At 30.6% G+C, this 21,278-nt stretch overlaps 2 protein-coding genes across 2 annotated transcripts; one reads left to right on the top strand and one right to left on the bottom strand.

Annotated features, from left to right (window-relative positions):
• Window positions 1-8,526: 8,526 nt before the first annotated feature.
• Window positions 8,527-11,634, top strand: LOC25484083 (probable pectate lyase 4). The gene is made up of 5 exons (XM_013612838.3): window positions 8,527-8,895; window positions 9,763-10,114; window positions 10,518-10,728; window positions 10,834-10,902; window positions 11,066-11,634. The coding sequence occupies exons 1-5, from the start codon at window positions 8,625-8,627 to the stop codon at window positions 11,294-11,296; spliced, it is 1,134 nt and encodes a 377-aa protein (XP_013468292.1). The 5' UTR covers window positions 8,527-8,624; the 3' UTR covers window positions 11,297-11,634.
• A 353-nt stretch (window positions 11,635-11,987) lies between these two features.
• On the bottom strand, window positions 11,988-13,814 carry LOC25484084 (exocyst complex component EXO70H1). The gene has a single exon (XM_013612839.1). It carries the CDS (start codon window positions 13,812-13,814, stop codon window positions 11,988-11,990), a length of 1,827 nt encoding a protein of 608 aa, XP_013468293.1.
• Between the last annotated feature and the right edge of the window lie 7,464 nt (window positions 13,815-21,278).

Consider the following 21,278-nt stretch of genomic DNA (forward strand, 5'->3'; position numbering starts at 1 on the left):
CAGTCAAACAAATGGAATCTCATAGAAGATTTAACTTTGCTTTTGGGAAATTGAATCATGATCAAATTTACTATCTATCTAACAAAAAAATATAGTAGTGATTTTACATATTTACCCTCCAATAAGGGCATTTTCGTAATCAGTAAATTAACATTGCTTCTAAGAGCAAGCATTCCCAAAATGTGGAGGCAAATTATATTATTTTGAAATTCAAATTCTCCTTTTTTTAATCATAATTCACTTTTTTCCAAATCCTTCTCTCTTTTCCTTCTTTCTATCCTAAGTCATTCTCTCTTCCTTCTCTGTCTCTTCTGCTTTGATACTATTCCTCTCTTTCATTTTTTTCCTCTAACATATTCTCCTTTCTATGTGTGTTCTTTCATTTGAATTTTACGAGTTACAACTTTTACTCCCGTTCAACAAAATTGATCTACCAAAAGATTGAGGTAATCTTCAAATTTTACTATTTTCATTTCTTTCTAAAAATTTATATCTCTACCACCTTTTGATTTATTGATTATGTCAATTTATTTCAGATATTATTGGAGTAAAATTTTCAAGTTTGAAAAAAGTTAAGTTCTTTTATATTTTATTTTAATATTTGTACCGTAAAATATGTCTCCATTACTTCACTTTTTTTATTTGCTCACAAGCAAAATGTGCAAAAAAAATCATATTTAATATTTGTTATTTCATATTATTTTCAATGTTTTGTTTCATAGAACAACAATGATGCAACTCAACAAAAATCGTCTGATTCAAGTTGAAAGCATGCTATTGCGTATTTTTTACTTCTCCTCGAGATGTATGAAATCAAATATATCTTGCATTGTTGTGAATTTTGGATTTTAAGTTTGATGGATTTAGTAATTGTTTGGATTATTTTTGTTTAGATCATGTACTTTTATTTTATTTTTATATTCCTTTTTCATTCTAGACATTTTGTTTGCATTGTGTTCTTATCAAAGGGTTTTTGATTTTTTTTTGTTTTAACAAATAACGCATACTTAGTGTTTGATTATATTCCCTATTAAAATAAATTATACGTACAACAAGCTATGATTCTAAAATCCTTTTGGGTTTGATTTGTAGAAAGGAAAATTAAGATGAAGTTTATTTTTTATGCTAGAGATACTCAAATGATCTTGAGGTTTAAATTTTTTTATGCTTGAAAAGTATTGATTCTTGCATGTCTTTTTTTTTTCAATTTTGTGTGTGAATCTTGCTTTTAATGATTTCTTTTGGGCTTTCTGCATTCTGTGGATTGGAAAATTCACTATTGTATGCTTCCCGCATAGACTTTGGTCCTGTTTGGATTGGCTTATTTTGAGCTTATGTGGGCTTATCTACTCCCATAAGCCTTTTTAAAGGTGTTTGGGTAAATAAATAAAAATAGCTTATCATAGTTTCATAAGCTGCTTATGCCATATTTTAATAAACCTAAATTTTCAGCTTACCCTCTGGCTTAACAAGGAGCTTATGAATTTATGTAACCTCCTTCGATTCTCTCTTGATCCACTTTTTCAAAACATATATTTTAATTATAATTTTTTTTTAAGGAATATTTTAATTATAATGTTAGTTATCTTTGGCGGTGCATCAGTAACAAAATTGCTATATACTTATCTTACTAAACTAACAAACGTAACTAAGATTTTTTTTTTTTAAGAAGATTTTTATTATTATTTTTTGTTACATAACAAAATGAAACTGAATAAAAAAATAAATTTAACTTGTCTTTTTTGGGTAACAAACTGCACACTAATATCAATATATATGATATGTTTATTTACACCTCTAATGTTAATTTTGTCTTATATGAATATTGATATTTTTTTTAAGGATAAATATTGATTATACTATATATATATATATATATATATATATATATATATATATATATATATATATATATATATAATTATAATTATAATTAATATGTTATAATTTTTTTTTTTACGCCTTGATTAATTAATTTTATCAAAAAAAATCTTGATAATTGTGGTTCAATTCTTTGATTTTTTTGTTAAATTTAAAATATTTAAAATTTCGATAATTGCTTATGTAATATCACATCCAAACACTTCAATTTATGTAAGTACTTTTTAGTGTACATATCCAAACATAAATAGCTTATCAAGTATAAGAGCTTATGATATAAGCTCTAATGTTATAAGCACTAATGCTATAAGCATCTATATAAGCTGTTTATCCAAACGGGCCTTAGTATATCAAAGGATTAATTTGTAGAAAAATGTGGTTTTAAGATAAGTATGATGTGGTTTTCTTTCTCAATTTTTTTATTATAATAGATTAGTATTAAATCATAGAATTAATTTGTAGAAAAATGTGTCATGTATTAGTAAATTTAGAACCAGGAATAAAAATACCCGCATATATTGAGGAATTACTAAAAAAAGTTTGTAGTGAAAACCCACTAGATCCAAATATTAATAATAAAAATATGGAATTAGTTATATTAAAACTAAAAGATCCCACAAAATAAATTAAGTGTAAAATCATGATATACACAAAACATGATAGTGATGAATTTGCTGAATATATTAAGCAGATGTGTAAAAAAGGATTAATAAAACCATTAAAAAGTAAACATTTTGCGCCCGCATTTTATGTTGAAAACCATAGTGAAATAAAAAGAGGGAAAAAAGATGGTAATTAATTATAAACAAATAAATGATGCAATGGAAGGAGATGCATATTTTCTTTCAAGAAAGTATTTAATTATTGAAAGGGTTAGAAATATGAATTGGTTTAACACCTTTGATTGTAAATCAAGAATTTATCAAATAAGACTACATGAAGAATCTAAAGCTCTAACAACTTTTAGTTGTCCCCAAGGTCAATATGAATGGAATGTACTTCCAATGGGAACGAACCAATTACCAGGTATTTTTCAACGAAGAATGGATACAATACTTAAAGAATTTAAGGATTTTTGCCTAATTTATATTGATGATATATTAGTTTTTTCAAATAAAGATTTAGATGATCATTTTAAAAAGGTAGAATTAGTACTAAATAAATGTTTTGAGCGTGAAGTAGTATTAAGTAAGAAAAAAGTCATTATAGCTCAGAATAAAATTAATTATTTAGGACTACAAATAGAAAAAGGAAAAATTATAATACAAAAGCATGTGTTGAAAAAACTTCAAAATTTTCCAACCAAATTATAGGATAAAAGGAACTACACAGGTTTCTAGGATTACTAACATACATTTCGAATGAAGATTTTATAAGAAATCTTGCAGCCAAAAGAAAGTTACTTCAACAGAAGCTTAAGAAGGATGCTATTTGGTCATGGACCAAAGAAGATGAAGTACTTGTTACTAAATTAAAATATTTATGTCTAGACCTTCGAGACTTATATCATCCATCAAATAATGATTTAATTATTATTGAGATAGATGCCTCTAATGAATATTGGGGAGGTGTTATGAAAGCAAAATTCCCCGGACAAAAGAAAGAATTACTATGCAGATATATGTCTGGAACTTTTTCAAACAGTGAAATTAATTATCCTACTCATGAAAAAGAAACATTAGCACTAATTCGAATGTTAGAAAAACATCGAATATATGTCCTTGACAAAGAATTTATTGTAAGAACCGATTCTACTTATGTTGCAGGTTTCAAGAACATAAATCATAAAGGAACTTATAAACAAGGAAGACTTATTCGATGGTAAATGAAACTAGCTGAATATAATTACTCAATTTCTCATATCAAAGGAGAAAAGAACGTGCTCGCAGATATTCTATCAAGAGAATGGAACAAAGTGCAAAAGAATTGTTAATTCAACAACTTGAAATCAAAGAAGGACTAAAAACTCACAAATTGAAAGAACAAAAATTGATTCCAAAGGAAGTGAAATTAATTCAAAAAGAGATAGAATTAATAAAGTCACAAATTAAAAGAAAGAGTTCAATGGATGAAATTATGGTGAAGGAACCGAAGAAATAGTATGTGGTCTTCAATGAACCATTTCGAGAAATCTACGATGACTGGTACAAGACAACCCCACACTGCCAAAATATCTCTGGAGTTACTCACCGAGCCTAAGCTACAAAGGAAGAGGCGGAGAATGCTTTGAAGGATCCTAAAGAATTTGAAAAATCAAGAAATTAAATTTATTTGGGGCCAAGAACTTTTTCCGAGACAACAAGAAGTAAGGCACCAAAAAGAGCTCTGATGAAAATCTTAGGAAAAATTCCTTCTTCCTTAGATGGCCTTCTAATTATTTCCAGAAAAGAACATGAACTTCAAATACAATTTTTAGAAGAAAAATTTAATGAAAATTTTAATAGACTTAAAAATTGGACGAATGAAGAAAAAATTAATTGTTTTTATATGGTGAGCATAAATGGTTTTGGAGTTAAAACAATAATCACACCTGGAGCTCTACAAATATTAGCATTTAATATGTTTCAATTTAGACTTATTGAACGTATTTGTCTAAGCGCAAATTCTGAAGAAGTTAGCTTGTTCCCGATTGCACTCAAGGATGTAATTCAATCGTTTAAAAGAAATATTGAAAGAAAAGGAGCTATTTATCTCAAGTTTTACTCGGCATATCCCTATTTCTCTACTAATCATCCAACCATGCATTGTGTTTACATTGGATTAAGAAATCATCAATATTCACTGATCAACGAAGCAAGAGAAGAAAACTTTCGTGAAGAACAAATCAATATGATTATTGCTAATCAATTAGCAAGCATATATTCCTAATGTCAATCAATTAATATGAATTCTTATATTAAGGTACTTAGCAAAACAAAAAAATATGTTGATCGTAAGCAAGACAAGTGGCGAACTAATCTATGAAGGACATGCAACTTCTAACAAGTTTTGAAGTCCCATTTTACTCATTGGATAAGGAGTTATTAAATTACAAGCCAAGCATTTTAAGTGAATTATGTTTAAAGTATCAAAGAAAGTATAAATTATGCTTGTGAAGGATGCATGCATGAAAGAAAGGTTGAAGCAAGTGCCAGTATAAGGACATGTGTCATGAAGAAAGGAAGAAGAAGCCATGATGAAAATGTAGTGCCACCATGCATGGAGACATGCCATTACTAATGTCATAAAATTATGTAAGAATGAATAGTGTTAGGTTGAATAGTACTATGATGAATAGTAGTAGAGCCTTTTGACTTATAAATAAAGGCTTGTATTAGAGCAGTAACAAGTTGTAAGGAAAACTCTTTATTGTATGAAGTTTCTCTAAGAAACTTGTTTAAGTCCTTTAGGATTTAGTTGTTGGCACTTTGGTGCTTTTTTTTTCTTCATGTAATCACTTTTTCTATCAAAAAAATTCATCCTTCCACTTACTCAAATTTATTTAATCATGTTATTACTACATACAATCCACTTATTATTACATTTATATCTACGACTAATCCTATTTAGAGTTATGGAAGCAGCGGTGGACCAAACACTAAATAATGAAAAATCACGAGCATGTATATCTATTTAACTTTGTCTAACTTAATTTAAGCTTGTAGTATACATGTTATAATGTTAACACTTATGTTTCATTTATTAATATTTACTATTATGTTTTAGTATTTTCATTTTGAGAACTAGTTAATATAATTATCTACTAATTATGGGTGATATAGAACACTTAAATATTACCGAAGAAGATGGAAATCATGAGGAAAGTAATTTAGTTGTTCCCACTCTATTTCAAAAAATACAAAAGAAAGATCTAGACTTAACTAATATGTTAATATGAAAGGCAAGGAAAAAATTGGCGGAATAATGAAAAGATTCAATCAAAAAGAGAACATTATATATTATGGAAAATTAATTAATGAGACCCCTACGAATATTGCACATGCTCAAGGACATACATATATTCAGCTATTAAATAAGAAGAAACTTGTGGAGCAAAAATGATATATAAAGAAAGAAGAACATAAGAATAAGATATGATATATTCATATAGGAGCAATACAAGTTTTAATTAAATCAACTTTTCAAGAAGAAATTAATTTTCCAGTAGAACTAGTATTAAAGGATGATAGAATCATGGATCCGGTTGGTAAAATACTCAAAGTTGTTGAAGGTAATCTAGCCTATGTCAAATTAAAATTTGAAATACATCTTAATATATATAGGAAACCCTTTAGATACTCAAAGATTAAATCAAACACTCACTCTTGAACATAGATTTTTAATAGAAAATTTAACGAAACCAGGTGATAAAATATTTTCTATCACTTATTGTGTTAATTATGCATTAACAAATTCTTATCATAATATTACTTTTAGAAATAATAATAGAATAGATGTCCCTAGTCTATTAGAAGATATAGGAAAAATTTACTATCCAAAGAGAAATGAAATAACAGAATAGGAACTTTTATAAATAAATCAAAGATATTAGAGTTAAAAGGAACAAGGACACCTAAATCAATTAGATTTCAGAAAAAGTCTAAGAAAATAATGTTGATAAATTATAATCAAGTAAAGGAATTAATAAATTCTCCTCTTTTATGAGTAATCTTTCTATCCTCCGTCTACTTTCTTCACTAATATCTCTTTTAATATATTTTTCTAATTGTTTTGTATAGTGTATTTTTTTTGTCTAGGTTTTGTATAGTATTTATACTCTTTCTAACTACATCTTTTCTTAATTCTAATTCGAATAGTCAGGCCAATTCCAAATTTCTTTAAATATGTCGTTAATTCCTTTACTAAGATTAAATAATTTATCAATATTATTTTCTTCAATTTTTTCTGATTCATGAAATCTAATTGTTTTGTTCTTTTAACTCTAATATCTTTGATTTATTTATTTATTTTTTGACAAGTCCTTTAATTTATTTATAAAAGTTTCTAATTCTGTTATTTCATTTCTCTTTGGGTAGTAAATTTTTCATATATCTTCAAATAAACTAGGAACATCTATTCTATTATTATTTCTAAAAGTAATACTATGATGAGAATTTGTTAATGTATAATTAACACAATAAGTGATAGAAAATATTTTATCACCTGGTATCATTAAATTTCCTATTAAAAATCTATGTTCAAGAGTGAGTGTTTGATCTAATCTTTGAGTATCTAAAGGGTTTCCTATATTAGGATGTATTTCAAATTTAATTTGACATAGGCTAGATTACCTTCAACAACTCCGAGTATTTTATCAACCGGATATGTGATTCTATTATCCTTTAATACTAGTTCTACCGTAGAATTCATTCCTTCTTAAAAAGTTGCCTTAATTAAAACTTGTATTGCTCCTATATGAATATATGTTATCATATTCCTATGTTCTTCTTTCTTTATATTTCTTTTTAACTTCATAAGTTTCTTCTTATTTAATAGCTGAATATATGTATGTCCTTGAGCATCCACAATATCCGTAGGTGTGTCGTTAATTAATTTTCCATAGTACACAATGTTCTCTTTTTGATTAATGTTCTCTTTTTGATTGAATCTTTTCATTATTCCATCTATTTTTTCCTTGCCTTTCATATTAACATATTAGTTAAGTCTAGATTTTTCTTTTGTATTTTTTGAAATAGAGTGGGAACAATCAAATTACTTTCCTCAAAATTTCTATCTGCTTCGGTAATATTTAAGTGTTCTATATCATCTATAGTTAGTAGATAATTACATTAACTAGTTCTCAAAATGAAAATACTTAAACATAATAGTAAATAATAATAAATGAAATATAAGTGCCAACATTATAACATGTATAATACAAGCTTAAATTAAGTTAGACAAAGTTAAATAGATATACCTGCTCGTGATTTTTCATGAATTAGTGTTTGGTCCACCGCTGCTTCCGTAGGTCTAAGTATGATTAGTGGTAGATATAGATGTAGTACTAAGTGGATAATATGTAGTAATAGGATGATTAAATAAATTTGATTAATGGAAGGATGAATTTTATTGATGGAAAAAGTGATTACAAGAAGAAGAAGGAAAAAAGCACTAAAATGCCAACAACTAAATTCCAAAGGACTTAGACAAATTTCTTAGAGAAACTTTATATAACAAAGTTTTCTTTACGGCTTGTTAGTTGTTACTACTCTCTTACAAGCCTTTATTTATAAGTCAAAAGGTCCTACTACTATTCATCCATAATATTATTTATTATAGTATTATTCATCCTAACACTATTCATTCTTAGATAATTTTATGACATTAGTAAGGACATGGGAGATGGAAAACACAACATAATTGTGTGTCAAAGGGTGAACAAAGTTTTATCAAATATTGAAGAGCTCTAAGGTGAACAAAGTATAATCAAATATTGTGATGTCTACTTTGTTCCCTCTTTTCATTCCTTACTACTATATTTTCTTTTCAATTACTAATTAGATTCTAATTTAAAAGTATGAGAAACAAAAATTGATGAAAATGACATGAAAGAATAATAAAAAATAAAAACAAAATTGTTTCTAACGTTGTGGCAAAACGACAAGAGTGTCGGTTACATTTACAACTAACAAAGAGAGAATTAAAGTGAGATTCGTTACCACCAAACAAAAGTACAGTGTCAGTTTCCTTTGCAACAATCCAACAACAGAACTGAACTGAAAGTAACAACAACAAACAGTTCCAAACATTTATCACCCACAAAAATGGGTAACTCACACGGACATCATCGCAAACACCGTTTTTCTGTCCCTAACAACACGGTTCCTCCACCACCTTATAAATACGAAAACTCTCAACATCACTATCCACCAAACCAAAACCAAGGTACTTCCAATTCCAACATCACCATGACAACTTTGCCTTACGCTAACGCCGACATCTCTCTCCGCTCCCTCGCTGCTCAAGCTGAAGGCTTTGGCCGCTGCGCTATCGGTGGACTTCATGGTTCTCTTTATCATGTTACATCACTCTTAGGTTTGTTTACTCTTTCCCCCAATTCATTATTGCTATTTTTTTAATTTCTGATTACTTTATCAATATTAATCGTTAATCTCGTTTAACAGCTGCTTATACTGAACGCTGAAATAAAAGGAAACTTTAGTATCTATCTGTATCAATGATTTTAGAGTAAATGATTGAAATTTAAGGTTGGGTGGAGGGTTTTTGAGGGTTCTTCAGAGCTAGTGTCTCGAATTTGCAAAATACTCACAATTTAGTCTCTGAAATAGAAACATTAATCAATTTAGTCAACTTTCCAAATTTAGTACGGCAATTATATAAGTTCTATGCTTGTCTTGTTGCAGCAAGAAACTATTCAAGTCATATTGGTTTTGATGAATGTTTACTAAAGAGATACTCTCTCCTTTCCAAATTATAAGTTTTTCTGACAATTTCATATAAATTAAGAAATGTAGTTTATTTTGTATTGTATGAGAAAGAGATATCATAAGTGATTTTACAAAATTATCCTTCATTAATGAAATTGGAAAGAGAAATTAAAAGAATTGAAAGAAGAGAGAACAATAAATAGTAAAGGGTATGATAGGAAAAAAATCATAATGTTTTGCTGGTATCGTAAAGCAACTTATAATTTGGACCAATTGTTTTTTTTTTTTTTTTTTTGCAAAGTGGTTTATAATGTGGGTTGGAGGGAGTATTTTAATGGAGGGTCTAAATTGATAGGCGATTGTAAATTGAAGGGACTAGTTTTCTATTTTGTAAATTGAAGGGACTAAATTGCTCGATCATTACAATTTTGAGGACCGGAATGTTGATTTACTTTATGTATTTATTAAACCATTTCGGATGTAATATTGATCCATTGGGTTTTTATGAATGCAGATGATGGACCAGGATCATTGCGTGACGCGTGTCGCAAAAAAGAACCTTTGTGGATTGTTTTTGAGGTTTCGGGTACAATTCATCTTTCGTCTTACTTGAGTGTGTCGTCATACAAGACCATTGATGGAAGGGGCCAAAAGATTAAGCTGACTGGAAAGGGGCTTAGGCTGAAAGAATGTGAACATGTAATCATTTGTAATTTAGAGATAGAAGGCGGCAGAGGACCTGATGTTGATGCTATTCAGATCAAACCTAACTCAAAACATATATGGATAGATCGTTGCACTTTGAGTGATTTTGAAGATGGGCTCATTGATATCACTCGAGGCAGCACTGATATTACTATTTCAAGGTAAGATGAATTGGATTTGGATTTTTTGTAGTTGGGAAATTTTCTGACTTGGTGTTTTGAATCCCATTTACGAAGCCAGAACATAAGCCGTATAATCTTTGCCTGATGGTTCAGATTGCGTGCCTGCGTCAATTTATTATGTAGCGCTGAATATTCAGATTAAAGATGTGTGCATGCATGGGTGTCTGACACTGATGTGTGTAGTAACATTCATCACTTCTATTTTAAATAATTATCGTTATATGTGTGCCAGTATTTAGATTGTGTTTGTGTCAGTGTTTCATAGGTGTCAAATGTGTGATCCCTTAACTGCATGTGGTTTGGATTGGAATTTGATTGCTTGTATGCACTAATAAATTTAGCCTTTTATTGAAGAAGTTTTGGATTCCTTCATTGTTTGCAGGTGTCATTTTCATCAGCATGACAAAACAATACTCATTGGATCAGATCCCAAACATGTTGATGATAGATGCATGAAGGTTACCATACACCACTGTTTTTTCGACGGTACTCGACAGAGACATCCTCGTGTTAGGTTTGCAAAAGTACACCTGTACAATAATTACTCCAGAAATTGGGGCATATATGCTGTTTGTGCAAGTGTGGAATCCCAGGTGATTATCTGTTCATTAATTGAAATTGTTGTAAGGATGAATTTCAAAACAGTATTTGATTGATCTCCAAAATCATCATAACATATCATTATTTGTTTATACCAGATATTCTCACAACATAATATCTATGAAGCGGGCCAGAAGAAAGTTGCTTTTAAGTATCTTCATGAGAAGGTTTGTATGCCTCTTATGTTTAGTGGCCAAGTTATGTTTACCTTTTAGGTTGTATTGGAATCCTTTATATTATGAACACTATTACAAAGGAACTTGAAAATAATATATACTGGTTTTTGATTTGGATAAACAACAAGATTAAATTGGTGACATCTCTCTGCAGGCAGCAGACAAAGATGCTGAAGCAACTGGCCACATAATTTCTGAAGGAGACTTATTCATAAATGGTTCTCAATCAGGGTTGATGACAGAGAATGTTGGTTGTAACAAGTTTCATCCTGGTGAACACTATCAGACATGGACAGTGGAACCTCCTACAGATGATCTAAAGCAAGTTCTTCATCACTGTACTGGATGGCAATCTGTTGCGAGGCCAGCGGATCAAGCCGTTTGAGCAGAATAGAAGCTATAGTAACAGCATACATTCACTTACCGCTGTAAGCTGAACTGGTTGATTTCCCGGCCCCAAGTCTATTTTAGGCCTAGAAAGTTAGTTTATAGTTCATGTGTTATGTGTATATAGTTTATATACATAAGTAAAAGTGCTTTCACCATGGTCTACTAGGTCTTACCGATACTCTCAAGACCTGAAAGTTTACAATAATAATAGTATGATTTTGCTAACATCAATCAAATAATTAAGACTGGGATTAAGAAGTGGAAAGTTTATTGAGAGAAAACATTTCTTACATTGAATATGCAGAAATGTAATAAAAGTACTCTGTTTTTCAATATTTTTTTTTCACTTCTGTATTTTTGTCTAAAGGAACTGATTTCATTTTATTTTGCAAAGGAAAAAAAATATTTTTATTGAATATTAAAGTAGTAAGATACACAAAAACACAAGTAATATAAATGGATATTAAACCAAAATTCTATCAAACTTCTGATGCCTCGTACGAGTTTCTCACCTTATTAATTAGATGCGTACTATTTCACATGTCTTGCACATTTTTGTGAAATATATTTATCGAATGCATGGCATATTTTTATGTTTATTTAATTCTCTATATAAACAAGAATGAGTAAAACAAAATTGATGTATATGAGATCAGATACATCAACTTTCTTTAACTCATTTTTACTTATATATTGTTAAGCTCTCTCCCCACACAGAAGAGATCCACCAAGTAACTCTGAACATCTTCGTGGGTAAAAACGACATATTCATTCATTTCACTCTTTGATCCTTTCACAATGCGGTGTGTATCATACAACTCGCGATAAATTGGGATTATTTTTCTCCCCAGAGACGCTTTTATCTCTTCGCGAAGTTCTGATTCTGGCATAACAAACGAATTCTGTTTCTGATAAGCTTTCTCAAATTCCAGATTGAATTTCATAAATACCGCCCTCGCCTCCGCCACTGATATCGCTGTCGTTGGATTTTTCGGCAATGACGTAACCACTGCGCCCCATGCTATTCTCTCATACTTCTCAATCAACCGTTTCACCTTCTCCATGTGCTTCAACAACCAATCGTCACCAAGAACGTATTGCAAGTTCGACACACGAACCTTCTCCACCACGTGTTGAAGATTGTTTGCAAGAAATAGATATGATAAGGATATGTTCTTGCATTGCTTCGATTTGACGTCGATTTTGCAGAGAAGAACTAGAATCAACCACGCTATTCGAATGGAAAATTCAGTTTCAATTTCCGTCGAGTAGTTGGATGATTCTGGACTGTATAAGTAAGATTCTGGCAATGGGGAATTCAACGACGGAGGAATGTCGAAGAATATTTCAGAAAGCACGTTGCTGTAATCTGTAAGCTTGGTAAGATATTGCATTGTTTGCGTTGTAAGGGAATGAATACCGCCGAAATTCGCCAGCGATTTGGAAGAGTCCTTCAGGATTGCGGACTCGAATTCTGAGAAAATATTTCTTACAGATTCAACGAGTCTTTGTTGTGAATTATATGCTTGAGATTTAACACCAGAGGTTGAATTGAAAGAGAAAATCGATTCAACCTCCGGTAACAACATGGTGATTGTGGCATACATATCAAGCAAACGGAAAATCTTCTCCGGTGTCCATTTCTTTGTTTTCGCAACGAATTCAGGAAATCGTAAGAGAAGAGTAGCTCCATCTCTTGAAATTTCACCAAAACAAGCTTCTCTGATGGAATTCGAAGCGAAAATTCGTTCGCAGAGGTTTCTCTCTCCAGAAAAGAGTGTTCTCACTGAGATCTTAACTGCCTCTAACCAACAGTTGATTTTCATCTCAAGAACTTCCCAGTCCATCTTATTCCCCTTCGAGAAACTTCGTTCCTCCACATTGAGTTTGTAAACACCTTCATCAACAATCGATTTTCTAACCGTGGTGTAAACGTTTACACACTCTTTTCCGTAACCGTTAGAAACCATGCACTCGGCAATAATTTTCAAATCATCCACCACATCGGAAGAAACGCGTTCAACTTCAGAGATACAATCCTGTGCATCGTGATCATCGTCGTCTTCCAGTGTTCCACCATCAAAAGAACCGAAAGAAGTGCTAAAGGATCTGATGGAGAAGGATTCAGAGTCTAAGTATGCCTGGTTCATGGTTAAGATCTGGTAGAATTCTTTTTGGAGCCTCTTCATAGCAATTTGCATTAGGTTTTGTGCGTGGATGAGTTCTGGAGACGATGGTTCGAGCTCGAGTAACGAGTGCATGGCTCTTTGAAGTTGGTTAACGTGGTGAATGTACTGAATGGCTTCACATTTGTTGTTGTAGAAGAGGGAAGTTATTTTGGCATAATCCGAGGTTTCGGAGTTCCATTTTTGTATAAGTGCTTCTGCTGCTTCTATTTGTGTTGCAGCTTTTCTGCTTGAAGGTGTTGTGGATGAACTTGAATTTGAGGATGGCAATCTGTTGCGGTATATTGAAAACCATGGTGTTAAAGGTTTCAAGCAAAATATTCTCATTTATACAAAAAAAAAAAGGTGATAGGTTAGTTAGTTTAGTTATGTATGTGTTTTTGTTTTGTTGCTGTTGGGTTTGGACATGTTTAATTGTTTGGTTCTTTGGGAGACAAAGTTCGTTATTAAAAGTTGTTTGGGGAATTATATGATTTCCTTTGTAAAATGTTGCTGCTGCAGGATTATATGTAGAGGTGGATTACAGTGTAACGGTATACAGACGCCTTTGCAATTTGGAATTATTTGTGGAATCATGAGATTACTTGTCTTTTAAGAATTGTTTGGCTTGCCACAAAAATATCACACTCCCTCCGTCTTAAATTATAAATCGTTTTGAAAAAATATTGATCTTAAATTCTAAGTCGTTTTGCAACATCAATAAAACAATGGTATTATTTTTCTTATTAATACTTTAGGGTGTGTTTGTTTCAAGTTTACCAAATTTATTCTTAGGAATAACATTCCTTAAAATATAAAGATGGGAATTTTATTCCAAGGTATTTATAAAAAATATGTTTGGTTAACTTTATAATATTACTAGGAACCATAAAAATAGGGTTTATAATAGGTAACTATGTGTAAATTTATTCTCCATGGGAACTTTATTCCCACCTTTTTTTTTGGGAAATTTTTTCTATTCCGATGAACATTTTTTACTCGAGAATAAAATTTAGTAAACTTGTAACAAACATAGACATATATATTTTTATCATTTTATTATCAGGAATCAACAAATATAACTTGAAACAAACACACCCTTAACTATTATTACTCTATCTTTTTTCAATTTTTTAATTTATTTTTCTGATATTATCTATTAAGGACAATTTTATAGAAAAACTCATAATATATTTTTTATATACAAATTTAATTACATTTTTTAATATGTATAAAATGTCCAAAACGGTCATGTAACTTATGACAGAAGTAACATTTTCCTTACGGCTGTGGATAATTGGAGACAAGGTTTCACACATTAGGCTTTGTTTGCGAGTTTGGAGAGGAAGGGAGGGGAAGGTTTGGGAAAAAATGAATAAGTAAGTGGAAGAAATAGAGGAAAATGGGAGAGGAGGGCTTTGGGGGTTAACTTTTCTTCATAATACAAAACCCTCCTCATTTGGAGGAACTAAAAAATTGTATTGGAGGAGAGTTTTGGGGGGTTTTGGAGGGTTAATAAGAATTCTTTAAATTTAATTTATATTGTTATAATATTTTTAAAATTAAAATAAAGTAATCATATGCATTAATTTACCATTCTCTAAAAAATTACTCTTAAATTTTTTGAAAGATTTCTCTATTTTTCCTCATATTTTGCACCCCTCAAAACCTTTTCTTTCATTTTCCTCCAAACTTCCAAACAAACATTAGAGGATGCTTCTTTTTTTGGTAGTGTATTAGAGGATGCTTCTGTGTTGACCTTGAAAGTTCCGGGAAATAAACGTATCTATTAATTCAAAAAGACCAAGATTGCATTTATGGTATGATTTATTTTTCAAATCAAAAGTCCGTCTTCGAAACCAAGTCCACAAATTACTTGATTTAGTAGTCATTGCGTAGCTAATTGTCTATCTATCTATAATAAGAAGAGTTAACCGTTAATTGGGGAGGAATGGATTTTGGTTGTGTTTGGTAACACAAAAAAGTTAGCTCATAGCTTTTTGGACTAATTTATAAGTTTGTTTTGAAAGAATGAAATATGTTTGATAAAAAACTTTTCTCATTAGTTTATAGCGTTTTTTGAAAAGCTATTTCAAGTAGCATTTTAGCTTATAGCCGATAGCTTTTTATATTCTCTTCCAATTTTAACCTTATTAATTTAATTTTATTATTTTTTAATAAACATCACGTTGATAGGCAAACTAGCACTTGTGCATAACTTTTCTTCAAAAATACTGTCAATTCATTAAATCACGATAACAATTACTCATAACCCAAAGGGGGTCAAATACGAACTTAAACAATCACTTGCAAATTAGGATGACGTTGGCTTTATAATGTCACGCAAACATGCACGTAACGCCACGAGTGGTGAACCCAGTCCACACACACTCTAGACAATTCTAGCATATGTTTTAGAAAAAAAATGCGTTCTAATTCACACCAAAAAAAGAAAAAAAAATGCATGAATGCTAGACGCAATTCCTTCTTTTTTTTTTTTTAAAGGTGAAAATACAGGTAAGTTGAGTTTTGAAACTTATTAGGATGGAAGTACAACCTACGATCTTACAAATGGGTGAACTCCTTTTTAACCGAGTTTATTTATATATATGATCATTGACGGCTAGATACAATACTTGATCATGAGTTGAATAATAAAATAAATCTAGGGCAGTTTGTTACGGACTTTTTTGGAGGCAGAAAAAAGTTATATTACTTCATTCATCAAGGTTGGAAAAATACTAGATATACAAATTTGGCACCTTTATTTATGTGTGGACAACAAAATTTGTTTATCTCCTTGTAACATTATCTTAAAGTTTGGACCATTTGTAACAAGCATTCTACATTAATTGTTACTAAGGTCGTAATGGTTTATGGAATTATCCATAATACCATAAACCACTATCTCACAACACTACTAGAAAAAGTAAAATTAAGGAGGGAAACTAAGGACCGAAAAAATAAAATTCCTCACAAGTTCCTTAATCGCAAAATTTAATGATGGAATTAGAGAGGAATTTTACATTTTCCATCTCTAAATTTCCCTCACTAATTTTTACTTTTTTAGTAGTGCAATCTAGTTCAACATAACCACGCTATCTCATAATGGATTCTGTTAATCCCCATGATTCCACTTTCATTGGTGAACATAGTCCATCAAACCGTATTTTCGTTGCTTTTATAAAATGATTTGAGCTTCTAACCTTGCTTCCATAACATAGATAAATTGAATCCATATAAATTACGGAAACTTATACCTCTAAATTCTTTCTGCATTGTTATCTTGTTCTAGATAAGACTCTAAATTCTTTCTGCATCGTTAGCTTGTCCTAGTTAAGGCAATTTATTTATTTTCCTTGTCTCTTAATCTCTCCCACCAAAACGAGTTGATCTTCTATGATTTTCCTCCCCCAAATTTAGAGAAGAAAGAAGGGTACTCATAAAAAATGTAGGGATGGATTGCGCTACTGACTTAATCAGAACTCATGTGCATGCCTTTGACAAGTTTCATGACCATTAATTCTTGTATTATCCTCCAAACTCTATCCCTCGAAAAACCAAAATTGGACTTTTTCTTCTTGTTGATCATGGATGGAAAACCAACTTTTTCCTAGTTCCCATGCTTTCTAATAGTTGAAAGATATTCTTCATAGGCTCCCTCAAATTAGCTTGTGTACTGCTTTTTGAAAAGGATAACTGGCTTTTATAAATCGATGGCTTGTCCTAACACCTCTTCATATAGCTGGAGGATCTGTTTCAATTAGTACACCCACCTTCATCTATCCTGCAAAACAAAAAACAATCGTCAAAAAATAAAAGGTGTGCAAAGAGTACTGGAGCTTCTCTACACACTTTGATTTCATGGATTTCTTCTCTCTCCTTAAATTTTCTCAAGAAGACAGAAAGTCTCTCGGCAGTGGCGGAGCCATACACAAGCTTGGTGTGGGCTCCTGTCTGCACTACTTTTTTGCTTTCTTTCTAATATATATATGTAGAGTAATGATATTTGAACAACTCTTTTGATACAACTTTTGGGACAACCTTATTGTGTTCTCTTCTTATTGGTCAAAATCAATAGAGAGAAAAAGAAAGAGAGAGAATAAGAAGATAATGTGAGTATGAGAGAGAAGATTGTACGAAAGTTGTACAAATATCATTTCTCATACATGTATTGATAGTCAAACCCCCACAATGCCTAACAAAAAATGTCACACAGACTTGACACCCGCTCAACCCTCTCTTTTTCAGATTTTTTATGTTCTTTTTTTTAATAAATAAACAAAGTATAGTTTCTTAATTTTCTTCTTTGATTAATGTACTTGATATGATCTATGATCGAGGAAGATAGAACAAATTTAAAGCAAAAAGGTGAAGCAATGCTTTTGTTGAAATGTATACAATTTTTTGAATTTATTTTTATCTTGCACTTGATGAATTTTTTTTGTCAATTACTCATGAGTTATCTCAAACATTACAAAAAAGTGATCAAGATATTGTTGATACCATGAAATTAGTCAAAATGTCAAAACAAAAGGAACAAACTATAAGGGATAGTGGTTGGGATTCTTTGCTCGATGTAGTTTCATTATTTTGTGAGGAAAATGTTATTCCCTCCGTCCTAAATTGTATGTCACTTTAGAAAAAATATTTGTCCCAAATTATATGTTGCTTTACGATACCAATGAAAAATTAATGTTTCTTTTCCTATTATATCCTTAATTATTTATTACTCTCTCTTCTTTCAATTTCTTCATTTATCTTTCCCATATAATTTATTGAGGACAATTTTGTAAAACAACTCATAATATCTCTTTCCTGCACAATATTAATTACATTTCTTAATATGTGTGAAATGCTCAAAACGTCATACAATTTGGGACGGAGGGAGTATTTCTCTAGAAAAATAGCATCAAAAAATTTTCAAGACATAGTTGCCAAGTTTTAATTGCATGATATCTTTGTTCACTTCCTATTTTTCAGCCACACCTCCTTGAATTGTGGCAAATAGTGCATTGTGATTGGCTGCTCTTTATTCTTGAAGAATTCTTGATGTTATTTTTCTAGAGATATAACATTGCTCATTTTGTGAACATCATGAAGTTGTCGTGCTGAATATGGATGATACCATTCAAGTTCAATTGTTCTATCAAGTGATTGATCGACAACTTAGAAAAGCATGAGTGATCAATGACTATATAACTGTTTAGTTACTTACATAGAGAAAGATGTTTTTATTGAGATTGAAAATGAGAAAATCATTCATTATTTAAAAAAAAAATGGCAAATCATAGAAAGTAATTGTGATGTATATTTATGGTTTCAAAAATAAAATATAATATATGTTTAATGTTACAAATTATATATATCGTGCCTCCACTAGTTAAAATTCTTGACTCCGCTACTGTCTCTCGGCATACATAAACAATAGGTGTGACAATGGATCACCCTGTCTCAAGCATCTATTTGGATTTATTGGTCTCATACTCTCACTACTTACCAATATTTGATCGTGAACATTCTCTACATGTGAAGCCCCGATACTTCAAAAATGATGAAGAATCGTGTCTAACACGTATCCGATACTGATACGTTCCGATATGCGTATCGGAGAAGTATCGGCCAATTAATATTAATTATTTTTATAAAAAAATACCGATACATGTCGGATACGGCTAACTAATACTCTGATACAACTAACTTATACTCTGATACCGATACTTCGTTCTTATATATTTCCTTTTAAAAAAAGAATAATAAAATAATAAAAATAAAATTACATAAAGACCGGAGGTATTATGAAAAACATATTGTCTCTTCTAATTATTACCACTTGTTGACCCAATCTCAACATCAGCATCACTGATTGCCTCCATCAACACCTTCGGAGAGTTCACGATTATGTAAAATATGACATTCTTTATTATAATTGTTCTAAGATTAATAAAGTCCCTAGAATAGATAGTTCATGTGATGGAATATTAAGTGTGACTTAATCGTAAGATTACATTAACAAAAAGAACTTTATTCTTAAAAGTATATGTAGTCAAGCTTTATATATATCGAGATAATAATAAAGCGTAGAGACTATTATGTATGTGACTTGTGACCACTTATCATGGGTCATGAATATGAGATACTAAGTCTATACATAGGTATACATATTAGGAATAATATTTATACTAGATTGATCCACCGTGTGAATACTACATAGCATGTTATGAAAATGTCATAAGATATTCTCATAATGATAATGGTGTTTCACACTCTTAGACATGAAACCACTATGATCCCTAGATATGGACTCAAGTGTTTTATTTCGATTCAAACGTTATCTGTAATAGGATAACCATAACGTTGGTTAATGGGCGTTTGACGAATCATGTTGAGGGACATGAGTATCCTAGATGGGATGTGTCCCTCCTTCATAACATGAGATATATCTTTAGACCTCTTAATGAAATATGTCTATAAAGTTGCATGGTCATGCCGAATTAAGTCAATTTGAGATATTGAGCTTATTCGTTATTCAGTATATTTCGGGATCAATAAATATAAAATATTGAGTTATACGAGTGTGACACAATCTATGTCTTGTGGTAAAAGGTTTTTTGAGGAAATAAAATATAACAATATCATATAACATAAAACATATATTAGGTTGAATTTCGTATACTATCTTCTTCAAAAATATTTAAATCACTTGATTATTAAATCATAAATATTTTCTTCCTCAACCTAAACTGATATTCTCCAATCACTATTATAAACACAGATTGGTTGTTAAAATTCATGAAATAACTAATGTATCTGATTTATATTAACGATAAGATACATAGATATTCAATAAATCTGAAAATATTGTTTATACTATTAGTGACAGGAGGAAGTTAAATTAACGATAAGATACATAGATATTCAATGAATCTGAAAATATTGTTTATACTATTAGTGACAGGAGGAAGTTAACATAGTATTTATTTTAATGAGTGATTGTTTTATTTATTTTTCCACCATGTATGTTGTTGAGTTCTTTCATCCAATAATGCGCACACACACTTTTCAGCATGAACTATACAAGTGAATTTTAATTACAAACTTGATGAAGTCAAGTTTAAGTACCACAACGTTAGACCATTACCTGGTTTAAACAGCCCCAGCCGATGTTTTTATCAATTTCACTTTCAATTTCAATTTCAATTTCTATGTCATTCATAATGGTGTCTTCGTTGACATTTATTTGCTACTAAATTAGTTCACCCAGGGAATGTGAAAACGTGGCAACATGTCATAGAGACGAGAGCATGTTGAAGCAACGTCCTTAAGAATTAAAATTAAGCACATGCATGTTTAATATCAACCACCGTGATGTTTGATGCCATTATTTATTTGTTTCCTTGTAAAAAAAAAAAACTTGTTATCTCATTTTTTGAACTAATTATTTCTGCAAATACAACAATATAAAAAACAATAATAAATATATATGTCCATGATTTCGACTTCCTCAATAATATGGCACCATCTTCAAGTACAAAATTCTAGAATAAACTTTCATTCTTCCACAAAGAAAATTCATTTTTAGTTGAACCTTTCAACACACTTCATACCAAATTTCAACTATTTGATAAAAATACACGAACAATTTCTATAACCTAACCAATTTTTTATAGGAACTGTAAACAAGGAAAAACAACACGATGCAAATAGAGGGAAAAGACCCGTTCAACAGTTCGAGCGAAGACATGTTGAGAGAGAGAGAGAGAGGAGATTCATTAAATCTTACTCACTCATGGTATTGATCACTTCTTACTA

The sequence above is a fragment of the Medicago truncatula genome, chromosome 1 (genome assembly GCF_003473485.1).
Source record: "Medicago truncatula cultivar Jemalong A17 chromosome 1, MtrunA17r5.0-ANR, whole genome shotgun sequence".
Taxonomy (NCBI): Eukaryota; Viridiplantae; Streptophyta; class Magnoliopsida; order Fabales; family Fabaceae; genus Medicago; species Medicago truncatula.

Coding starts and splice junctions, on each gene's coding strand:
- LOC25484083 (XM_013612838.3), top strand. CDS start 8,625: ATGGGTAACTCACACGGACATCATCGCAAACACCGTTTTTCTGTCCCT. Junction 8,896..9,762: donor TCATGTTACATCACTCTTAG/GTTTGTTTACTC, acceptor TTATGAATGCAG/ATGATGGACCAGGATCATTG. Junction 10,903..11,065: donor TTAAGTATCTTCATGAGAAG/GTTTGTATGCCT, acceptor ATCTCTCTGCAG/GCAGCAGACAAAGATGCTGA.
- LOC25484084 (XM_013612839.1), bottom strand. CDS start 13,814: ATGAGAATATTTTGCTTGAAACCTTTAACACCATGGTTTTCAATATAC.